Source organism: Rhamphochromis longiceps, linkage group LG4 (assembly GCF_057381845.1).
Source record: "Rhamphochromis longiceps isolate RC_006_pf linkage group LG4, R_longiceps_female_GT1.1, whole genome shotgun sequence".
NCBI lineage: Eukaryota > Metazoa > Chordata > Actinopteri > Cichliformes > Cichlidae > Rhamphochromis > Rhamphochromis longiceps.
Genome location: NC_140560.1, coordinates 3,209,373 through 3,220,907, shown reverse-complemented (window position 1 = coordinate 3,220,907; position 11,535 = coordinate 3,209,373). Strand labels below are relative to the sequence as shown.

Below are 11,535 nucleotides of genomic sequence, written 5' to 3'. Positions count from 1 at the left end.
TGTTGACTGGTGGAGGGCTCGGTGTTGAACCACACTGGAAGTGAAAAGGCTTTCTAATCAAATGAATCAGTAAACTATAAACTCCCTGGCCGCTGGTCAACTGCTCATTAACGCAATTATCTAGTCGGCCAATCGCATGGCAGCAACTCAATACATTTGGACAGGAAGACATGGGTAGGACAATCTGCGAAAGTGCAAACGGAGCATCAGGAGGAGGAAATGTGATGTAAGTTCTCTAAGTGACGAGTATTTGTCAAGCAAACCACAAAAACAAAAAACAACTGAAAAACATTTGATTGACAGACTTTTAAATCGTCTGTAAGGATTTGGAAACTGAAAAGCCAAATGACTGTATTGTAGAAGAATGGGTTAACAATTACTGTATCAAAGAGAGTGACAGCATGTGGAATAAAACATTTCCTGTGCAGAGGGCGATCGCGATTATTCATGCTGGATAACTTTGACCTGTGACCTCCTCCCCGCCACAGCATCAGGTGTCCAGTTTGTAGCCCGTCACAGATTAAACCTTCGTAATCAGCTCCTTCAGTCTGTTAGCATCACAAGCTTAAAGCTGCTTCCTTGGCAGACCACAGTAAAGTATCTGATGGAACATTTGCTGCATGTGTTGAAGGATCTGAGCGTCTATAGGAAGTCGAGCCTTCTTGTATGCAGCCTGTGTTGGTCCTTCAGTCCTATCTAATAGGTCCTCATCTCCATGGACCTACAGGGTGCAATATGCACCAAACTACTGTGCTACAAAAATGGGAAATAGATGCAGCAGTTTACTGAAATGAGGCATGAAATTCCCCTTTCTGTTGGCATAGAAACATTTAACTGGACATTTAATCTCTGAGATTTGTCGGTATACGAAGAAAAACTGTGCAACACCAGCAGTAAGTCTCAGTTTTTCTACACGATAAAGATGCTGTAGTTTACTCTGGACACATTATACGATCAAACAAACAATAAAAACAGGAACTTTCATTTAATCATTACTGTACCATGAATGTGTGCACGAGAGGTCTGTATCAGTAGGACAAGCTGGGAAATTAGTTATAAGCCCAAAACTTTGTCCTACTTCAAGATGTCCTTGCTGGGCTGATTCTGGCCCACGGGTCTTATGTTTGACACCCTGGAAAGCAAACAGCACACTAACATACATGCTTTACTGACCACACATTTCGTGCTCATACATCTGCAAGGACGACACAGAACCATCCAACTTAACCACACAACACACAGTCTTTTTTAACTGTAATCTAATTTTAAAGCTGATCTAAAATATTGAGCACGACTTCTACCACCTCACGTTTCTCTCTCTCAGGAAAGCCTAATGTTGGTTGACTGCTGCCGCATGCTTTCAGTTGTGTTACTCTTACAGTCGGGTGAAACATTTCAGGGGAAACATCGGCTCTGAGTGGGTCCTCCTGTTGCCCAAAGAGCATCAATCAGCTAAGTAACACAAACACAACCAGTGCAGAGGACGATGATCTCACCCATGTGTTATAGCTCAAAACCATTTTAATAACCAATTATTAAACCATATGCAGAAACCTCTTAATAGTGCTGTGACCACGCAGAACCATTTTATACGCACTCTATATTAAAAATGAATGAAGCTTAATGAGAAAAGCAGCCCATTTCCCATCATCTGCTTCTGCATCAGTACTTCAGGACTCCATAAGCAACATTTTGGCAGGATGTTAATGCTTCTCTTGTGAATGTATGGCACCAGGCTTCAGGTCGCACATTAGCAAAGCACTGACGCATACATACACAACCCACAATAAGTATGAACTACTATTTATTAAGTCTTATAGCTCTAATATAGCATAATGTGCCTCAGTTAGCGGTGCAGTGGTGCATATCACACTGATAGCAGGATTCATGCTTTTTGAAACAAGGACTCAGGTCTTCTGAGAGCCTTTTGTGAAAGAATCTGTCGTGTCTGCTGAATTCCCATCGTTCAGCACTGTGTCTGCCACGCTTCAGGTCAGTGTTGTCTCCACTGACTTCATCTTAGTCAGTACTGCTGAACCCTGCAGGTCACGAGGATCTAACACAGAGGCATTTAAAAATGTGTTTAACGTGTACACAATATTTAGCTCACCAAAATATTTATAGTGCATTTTTCAGCTCTGGTCCAAGATCCAATGGGAAGATTAACCCAATGATTCTGTCAGTGTTGTCTTTGACTTGAGAAGCTTTAGCTGTTTGTTTAAAGAGGAAGCCCAGAGTGTGGGAATCAGAAAAGTCAGAGGCTGACCTCAAGCTGCACTGTTGGAAGCGTTAGGATGCTGTTTGTTTTAGCTCGACTCATTCACACGTCTTCAATGGCAATGAAGCGGAACACTGAGACACAAACCACTGAAACAGGGCCTGCTTGGAATGAAAACAAGGCTCAAGTTTATGATAATAAGACAATCACAATGAAAACAATAGAACACTGTCGTCCTACAGCAGGGCAACTCCGACTGACTCAGGTTTTACAATCGCTCAGATGACACAAATTTATTGCATAAACAATGTCAGATGTTTTCAGAAACCCTCGGGGCTGGTGAAGTGAGAGATGAACACCCGAACTGTGATTATGTTTTTGTTTTCACAGTCCCCCTGACCTCATTCAGTGCTGTGCCATGTACCAAATCAAACATTGTTGCTCTCTGATACAGTGGAGCAGGTTTTGTGTAAAGTCCAACGGAGCTCTAACAAAATGAAGAAACCTCACCGCTGCTTTCTGACAACATTAATCAGCGATATTTGTCTTTCACCCCCAAACTTTGGCACTTGCTAGGTTCTAATTTTGGGACTCTGTGTGCTTATACGTACACACCTGCATGCATGCAGGCACGTGTGGTGGACGATGTTTTTCTTCAGCTCTTCTACAGGCCGACATAAAAATTTAACCTGGGACAAATTAAAAAAAGAAAACAATCTGAACAAACATTTCTCTACATTAGCAGCAACGTCACAGACCAACTGGGCTGCAGCCAGTTACATTAAAAAACCCCTAAAATAAGCACCCAAGCTACTCTCTCTCATTCCCATCTGGATTATACAAGAGAAACAATGCAGAGTCCTTTTTTTGTTTGCTTAGAAATGTGACCGTACGTTACCATTACAATTACAACAGAGTGCCAATTTCATGAATGTTGTGAAGAAAAATGAAATAAATCTGACTGAACTGCCCCTCAAAGTTTCCTTTCTATAATCACCTTTATTCTTATCTACTTCCCGATTCAGTGTATACTCGTAAAAGAGACAGGGATGGGTTATCTTCCAGCTAGTCCTACTAACAGCATAGAATAGACACACATATTGAGAGCAATGTATATATTATCTTAGTATATATAATATACAACAGTGTACATAGTCTCTGACAGTGGTGGACAGGATGAAGGGAGGCAGGACGATCGGCTGAACCTGTAGTCTCTGTTTGGTTCCCAGTGTGTGTGTTACACCCTTTCCACATCAAAAATACAACCGGTTTTTGCCGTTTGTGCATCAGGGTTGACGTATCTGAAGCAGGTCCTCCACTCCGCGCTGCTGCCTGGCCTCTAAGGGAGGCTGCCACCGCTCGGCTACACTCAGATTACAGCTGGAGCACAAATGGGACAGTGTGATATGTATATATGGGCGAGTAGAGGATCTGATTAAATCAAGAAAACAGTGGTTTGTAACCGTAACTCCCACTGTCTGTCAGTGTGAAAACAACACTGCACATTTCATGACGCTGCAGTGAAACAAACCCTGTAAATCAGTGGGCGCTGAAATATGTGAACGGTCAAATGCAGGTTGAACCTGAGGTCCTGTGTGTCACACAGGGTGTGGAAAGCTGTAGGAGAATGTGAGTGTGCGTGTACATCTCGGCGTGTACAGGGGAAGACTGACGGGAACATCAGTGTGACTGAAAAACAGAAAGGAAAACAAAACCAGTCAGATGAATTAATTTAATATTTAATAATGTGGGTGACATGTGTCACCATAAGCCCCACTCACCATGCTGTGTCACATTGTTCTGCTGTACTGGATGCCGGTCTTGGAGGCGATATTGGACCAGGGGAGCAGCGAGCGCAGCAGGGACTGGGCCTGTCGGTACAGCCTCTGAGGGATGGAGCAGGGGCTCAGGCTGGCCAGGGTTGAACCGATGTGCTGGATATAATCAGTGGGACAGGAAGTCAAGGAAAAAGAAACAATGCAACATTTACTTTTTCTCCTGCAACATCTGGACAAGTATGGCCCAGAGGAAATGAAATAACAGTGAGTAAGTGAAGTATTTTCCTGCTTCCAAAAAAGGATATAATATTGTCCAGGGTGGATGACCCCCGTTGATGTAGAGCACATATGTGAATCCATCTTTGAGGACGCCTCGGATGGAGTAGTAGTAGGGTAGGTAGTGGTGCTGCCTGAAGTCCCTGTTCTCGTAGAAGTTGATGGCAGTGTTGTTCGTGGTGAGAACGTGTAGGTAGATTGCCTTACAGTGGTCCTGGGCTGTCGTCGATATGTGCTCCTTCAAACTGTCCAGCAGCAGTGAGCCTGAATCGTTTCAATCAATATTAATGTACTGCAACATCAAATTTACATCAAGTCTCACAGCAGATGAGTTTTGAGCGTAGTTCCAACATGTGACTCAACAGATCAAATCATTAATGTCTTTGATGAGACAGTGTCTAACCCGCGATTCGTTCAGATTCTTGCTAACTGAATAAAGGGTGTTAAATTAGTTCTGAACAGTTTTTGCCTCATCTTGGTGTTGTGACTTCGAGATGTTACTGGATGTGTTTTCTTTACGTACTTTTCAATTCAATTAAATGTAATTTATATAGTGCCAACTCATAACAGTCACCTGAGGTGGCTTTATATTGTAAGGAAAAGACCCAAATCCAACAATCTGATAATCCCCCATAAGCACCATCTATGACTGTGGGAAGGAAAAACTCCCTTTTAACAGGAAGAGACCTCCAGCAGAAGCTTCAGGAAGGGGCGGAGCCATCTGCTGTGGCTAGTGGTGGTGAAAGAAGATAAAGAAGAAAAAGAAAAAAAAGAGGACTGTTCTAGTACACGTAAAAAAAGCTAGTAAGCCAAAAAATGTTAAAATGTAACAAAACACAAATAAAATTGTATAAACTGGACTTCCTCAGCCTAAATGGCATGGAGGTTGTATAACCCCAGATTAGTTTAAAGGGAAATTATTCATTGCATTTTCTGACCATCAGGTTTAAGGCACTCGTGCCCTGGCTTCACATTTCAGACCTAGAGGCTGTGTTTGTCTTGTACATAAAGCCTTTGGTTTTAGCCACAACTGCAAACAGTGTGTCTGTTTACCTATGCCATGTTTCCTGAACTCTTTGACCACTCCCAGGCTGAGGATGTAGGCTACCTGTGTGTCCACGGGGAAACTGGAGGCCAGGATGTCTCCATCCTAACACGCATACATAGAAAGAAACAGACATATACACAAGTTGATTATTTCAACGTCCACAGTGGGTGACAGAATAAAAACGACACTTCTTCAAGCTTTGTTATCTTAAGTTAATCGTACCGATTTCTCAGATGTTGGAAATGTCACATTGAAAACATGCCAGAAATTTGCATACTGCACATTCAAGTTTGGAGCTTATAGTCTAAACTCATTCAAACAAGATAACATTGATCCCGATCAAAGCAAAATCAAATCCATTGCACTTCGTTTACACAAAATCAAAAAAAGACCACAAGTTACAGCTCTTCTTTCATCAGTTTCTTTCTCATTACCCTCTTCTCCTATATTTCGGGCTAATGAACCTATCTTTACCAAAGGTATCCTTTTTGCCAAAGCAGTGCACTGAAAACAGTCGACTATGTCAGTGATCTACTTATGACATCTCTAAGCAGCAGCAGACATTCACACACTCAGTGACACTATGTCCAGAGAACACAATGTCATATTTTGGAGGAAATCCACATTAAGAACGTGTCTCTTTCTAGCTGCTGCTGCAAAACATTAAAAATATTATACTGCACCTTTGACTGGACTGACAACATGTTACACTTTCTGAGCGAGAGATGGCACATCCAAACTGAACCTCTTACCTCTTTGTGTACTTTGGTCCGACCTTTGATCTCGGCCACAATCATTCCCACGATGCCTCCTCTGTAGGTGGCAGCGAGGGAGAAGAACTTCTTGTTGGAGGTGATGTCCTGATACCATGAGTCTGGGTACCTGGAACCAAACGTCAGACAGGTCTCATATCAGACTATTACTCAGACTCCAGAAGGTCTGCTTAACTTATGGGCCGCTACTTGTTAGCTCACTGGGCATTCAGTTAACAGGAGTCCATTTATGCCAGTCAGTAACAATGAAACAAAGACAGTTCCTATACACACAAATCTCGGCCAATGACACTCTCAGTATGATAACTTACTCGATTGGGAACCAATCACCACAGAGCAGCTTAACGTTCTCTATGTCATCGTGGCAAAGGAAGCGGAGCTGGACTTCACTGAGGGCTGTGGGAGGCACCACGTCACTCATTCACACCTGCAGGTTCCAACAGAGTGCACAGGAGAGATGGTGAGACTGCAAAAGCAGACTAAAAAAAAAAACAACACCCTTTACAATTAAATACAAGGTACTGACTAACACTGAGGCATGCAGACCTCTGCTATTGTGCAGTTCTAGATAACAAAGAGAAGTCAGGTAAGCCCTCGCACAATTAACACGCATTACTGACATTTATAAAGGTTAGAATGACACACATTTAAACGGACCAGCAGAATGAAACGCAATTATGACGTAAAAACCCCCACAAAATTAAACGCAAATATGTAATAGGCATCAAATAAGGTTGCCCATAAAAAGTGAAGTGACCATTAGCAGTCGTGTACACAAACCTCTCAAGTTCTTGTAAATACGAAAACAGTGATGTTATTTCTTTATTTACGTAACATCCCGGCAGAAACGGAGCATGCTGCCACTGGTATCAACAGTGTCACTCTTGTGTCCGCAGGTTTAACCACATTTCAGCGTACAGCACACAGGCTAGTGTTAGCTGCCGCTAGCTAGCGCTCTGATGCTAAGCTAACGTACCTTGTTTCTACACTCGGACCGGAGGAAAGCCGAACACAATTAAATTCCTTGAGTGTCACTCGATACAGTCACCACTGCGGACACAGCATGATAAAGCACTGGTTTATTCCCGACTCTCAAAGCCGTTTCATTACGGAGCCACTGATACAAGGGTTGCTACGCTAACCAGAGCTCTCCGTGCTTTGATAACAGCTGGATGTTTTCTTCCTGTTTGTGGCTGCTACACGAGTGACGTCACTTCTAAGGCGTTTCCTTGTTCTGTTCAGTCCGTTGGCGATTTGTCGCCACCTGCTGGACAGAAGTGTGTTCTACAGGAGTGACTCCTCCATAAAGAAATGGCATGAGAAAAAAAATGAATTAAATTCAGTTTGTTTGTTTGTTTGTTTGTTTGTTTGTTTATCTTAAAAACATACAGATTCATTTGTGTTTTCGTTGTATTAACAAATTATTGCGGAAAGTAAAGACAACAGTGGTTTACTGGACATTAAAATGTTTTCTGAAGTATCAGTACTATCGGCAGTACTGGCCCTGTATTTACTTGCTATCAGACCGGCGCGAACATTTGCAGTATGGCACAGCACAGAGGCGCTGCTTATCATTGATAAATAAGACTTGCTCTGGCTGAATGAAGGGGAGGAGTTCATTTCATGACACATATCAGCGTGCAGATTCAAAACACACTTAACCTGAAATGTTATCAAGTTAAAGTTAGGAGAGTAAGAAAAAAGAAACCGGTAAGAGTGGACATGTTGTCAAAGTCAATAAAGCGATAAAGCCAAGGTAAGGTCTGTATAGCCCCGATTCACTGATGATGATTTCATGCCCCAAACAAAATACATTTGTTGATATGAACTGGTTCGTAGTCATGTTGGAACAAGAAGGGACCATCTCCAAACTGTTCCCACTAAGTTGGGGGTATGAAATTGTCCAAAAATGTTTTGGTATGCTGAAGCATTAAGAGTTCCTCTCACTGGAACAAAGGGGCCGAGCCCAGGTCCTGAAAAACAACTGCACACCGTAATTCCCCTCCACCAAACGGCAACCGCCAAACCCAGACTTATCCATCAGATTGCCAGACTCAGAAGTGTGATTGGTTATTCCAGAGAACAGGTCTTCACTGCTCTAGAGTCCAGGGGTGTGCTTTACACCACTGCAGCTGACGCTTTAGGTTGTGCTTGGTGATGTAAGGCTCCTTTAAGCAAGCACTTGGCGACAGTGCGAAGGAAAAAATCCCCCTTAACAGGAAGAAGCCTCCAGCAGAAGCAGGGTCAGAGAGAAATTTGACTATCATCAACAAAAACAAGTGGACTTTAAAAAAACAGTCAGAAACCCATCTAAAAGACAGAAATGAAAAATGGCCACGTGCACATTCAGTCGGTCACATAATGTCAGCGCGCCCTCTGGTGGTTATCTGCTGGTACTGCAGCAGCACGAAAACCAAGTCAGATTAAATAATTAGTCAGAAAGACACAAGGACTGCAGTTGTATGTCTCCTTTTATTTTTATGTATGTTTTACTTTTATTATAGTGATCAGAATGTTACTGCAACCATTTCAAGCATTTAGATTCAAAGGTCGTTTGCACTGTTGTCTCCTAGTTGGGCTTTTAAACAAAGACATGTCAATAACATACATTATCTGTAAAATGTACATTAAAACACAAAAGTCAAACACATCAATGTATAGACACAGATGCAGCAATAATAATTCATTCAAAGTGAAACCGTCTGGGTCCAGTTTGAGTTCTACTGGTGAGGAATTCTGCATGTTTATAACCCTCATGGAAAACATTTGCTCAAATAAGGATTTCATGTCACAGCACTTTGGAGTTTCCAGTATATGATCTGGCTGAAACCAGAACTCTAACCCACAAGGTCCCTGAGCACCTGCGAGGAATGGTTACTGGGAGGAATGGTTATTATGTTAACGTTTGTATGGCAGTCTTAGATTAGCAATATCAAGACTTTTAATTGCCTGTCTGCTCATCATGGAGATGCTACTCAAGAGATTACAAAGTAATTTGAATGTCTGGTAAAGAAGGAGGGAGCCTAGATCCTTAGAGCCTAGATCAGTCAGGTCAATCCAGGTTTATAGAGCCATTAATGACCTTTTGACATTAAAACCCAGAAAGCTGGTATTTCTCCAGTGATTTACATCATTTATAGCTGGAGCTTCAGTGCTGACAACTATTTCCTGTTTCCACATATTAGCCTCAAGGGGACTGAGTTTTTAGTTTACTGTTTCAGTTCTGTGTACTTGCATGTTCTGACTGTTTTCTCCAGGTTTTTAACGTAGCTCCTTTAAGAGGCTCCTTCACGGTGCTAACCTGTTGGCACACCTGTTCTCCATAATCATCAGTGAGCACAGCAGTTCATCCACCAAAGATCTCTCTGGGATTCGAAGCTGCTTCACAGCAGAGCTTCTCTGAGTTGGTGGGCCTGAGCTCCTTCTAAGGTAAACACCCAGTTTACATTTGCTGGAGTTCTTTTGCATGTTTAGATTAGTTTACCTCTTGAATATTTGTAGCTCAGGTGTCTTTGGAGAAAAGACCACAGAATCAACTCACAGCTTTACTATGACTGCATGGTAGTCTCCTTGTTTGCCATCATGGTTAATGCCAGATCCTGAAGTTAATGAATGCTTTCTAAATAATAAGAGAAGAAGTCAGAGGGATGTCGTGAAGAAGATAAGACCTCTGTAACAGCAGTTGAAGTTCACACTCGGGGATCTGTGGATTTCCTGAGTGAGAAATGAGAAAGACAGGTCAGTGTGATGGGAACCACACAGTTCAGCTGTATCCAGTACAGCAGCAGCTGCAATGACAGAATTAATAAAGCAGACTGTGAGCTATGTTTTGTAACTGCAGAGAGTCACCATCACTACGTTGCAAACATGTTGTTTGTCTGAATATATGGAGTTGCTGTGACTCATCTGCTGTTTTTCTTGCTTGTGTGCAAAATCCTGAAGTTGAGTCGGACCTTGCCAACACGCAAGTGTCTGCCTTTTTAATTTAGTGATTGCACACAACCGGGAAGTCAAATTTAATCCAGTTCTTCGCCTCCTACATCCTCAGCATCAGCATCTTGATGCTTGTCAGGGACATGACGTCCAGCTCTTCTGAAGATCGTAGAATCGTAGAATTCCAGATGCTGAGAAGCTTTTAATCAAAACATTAGTTCAGTTAACAAATCCAGTATTTGTGCGGCGGGACTCTTTCGGTTTCTGTGCAGTTCACTTAGATATCGTATGTTGTCCACACTGACAACAAATGTGGGGAAAGAAATGTTAAAGCTGCCTCCTGGCACGCGCAATCATCAAGGTAAGGGAGTCCCAGAAAGCTGATCCTCTTCATCAGGACGTAGCATTTCCTCACTGATCCGAGTGACTTCCCTGCTCAGTGGCGCTGTCCTTACTGGTTTTTAATCCTACATCTTGCAGTCATCTTGATTTAATCCAGAACAGACTAAATCTTTGTAAAATGTCGGTAATGTGCGTTTTATTCTGGGACTAGGCTCAAGCCTTGTCTGTGAAACTGGCCCAATTAAAATCAGTTTTTCCACAGGTGTTGGGAGGTGAAAAGAGTGCGACGGAAGAGCAGAGGAACGCTGTCGGCCATCTTAGTCCAGCTCAGCCACTGAAGAAGGCAAAAAATGGCTTATTTACAAATGGTGAGACAGCAACACAAAGACGTGATTAAGTAACAGACAAACAGCATACTTGGCTCGCTCTTTGCACAGCACGCAACAAGAATAAAACATTTTCAGTAGAACTTAAATCCTATGGAGGCACTAACACGTCTGCACATGGTTTAACTCATTAAGCTTGCTCCATGACAGCTGTGTCTTTGTCGCTATAGGGACAAACAGACCCGGGCGGGGAATGCTCTCAGGAGGCCGAGGATGCTCGCCCAACGACCAGCGGAGATGAATCCCACACTTGCGATCAGTGTGAAAGGACTTTTGCTACCAAGAGTCGCCTCACAGTACACAAACGGATCCACGCAGATGTAAAACTGTATCGCTGTGACGAGTGCGGGACTTCTTTTTGTCGGAGCAGCAGCTTAAAAAGGCATCGAGTCATCCACAGTGGGCTCAGACCGTACACGTGTGAGCAGTGTGGGAAGACTTTCAATCAGATGAGCATCTTGGAAAGGCATCGACTCCTCCACAGTGGAATTAAACCACACGTCTGTGACGAGTGCGGGCTGGCTTTTACCTGGCTGCCAAGCTTGAGGAGACATCAGCTGTCCCACTCTGGGAGTAAGACATTTTGCTGTGACCTTTTGTGGACAGACTCTTAGCCAGCCAGCAACGCTAGAAGAACACACACAGATTAAGATGGTCCTGTGACCAGTGTGGGGAAAGCATAAAACCAGTTTAGAGACCATTCAAATCTGAAAAGTGTGATTAAACCGCTGCAAAGAGCTCCACACAGGATAAAGGTTACGCAGCCACTGCATACTCTTCA

General features: G+C 42.9%; 1 protein-coding gene and 1 long non-coding RNA gene across 3 annotated transcripts; one reads left to right on the top strand and one right to left on the bottom strand.

The window, feature by feature from the left end:
* Positions 1–2,271: 2,271 nt before the first annotated feature.
* naa60 (N-alpha-acetyltransferase 60, NatF catalytic subunit) lies at positions 2,272–8,385 on the bottom strand. Of its 2 annotated transcripts, none has more exons than XM_085402908.1 (7): positions 7,070–8,385; positions 6,405–6,572; positions 6,073–6,202; positions 5,326–5,422; positions 4,302–4,536; positions 4,000–4,165; positions 2,272–3,907 (listed from the first exon to the last, which is right to left on the bottom strand). In XM_085402908.1, exons 2-6 carry the CDS (start codon positions 6,512–6,514, stop codon positions 4,009–4,011), a joined length of 729 nt encoding a protein of 242 aa, XP_085259034.1. In that variant the 5' UTR covers positions 6,515–6,572; positions 7,070–8,385; the 3' UTR covers positions 2,272–3,907; positions 4,000–4,008. The 2 variants fall into 2 exon arrangements, with proteins under 2 accessions (XP_085259034.1, XP_085259032.1); XM_085402906.1 differs by having other exon boundaries at positions 2,277–3,907; positions 6,405–6,520; positions 7,070–8,377.
* A 511-nt stretch (positions 8,386–8,896) lies between these two features.
* On the top strand, positions 8,897–11,490 carry LOC146670820 (uncharacterized). The gene is made up of 3 exons (XR_014911373.1): positions 8,897–9,522; positions 10,631–10,736; positions 10,925–11,490. It is a non-coding gene; the product is annotated as an uncharacterized LOC146670820 (long non-coding RNA).
* Positions 11,491–11,535: the final 45 nt, after the last annotated feature.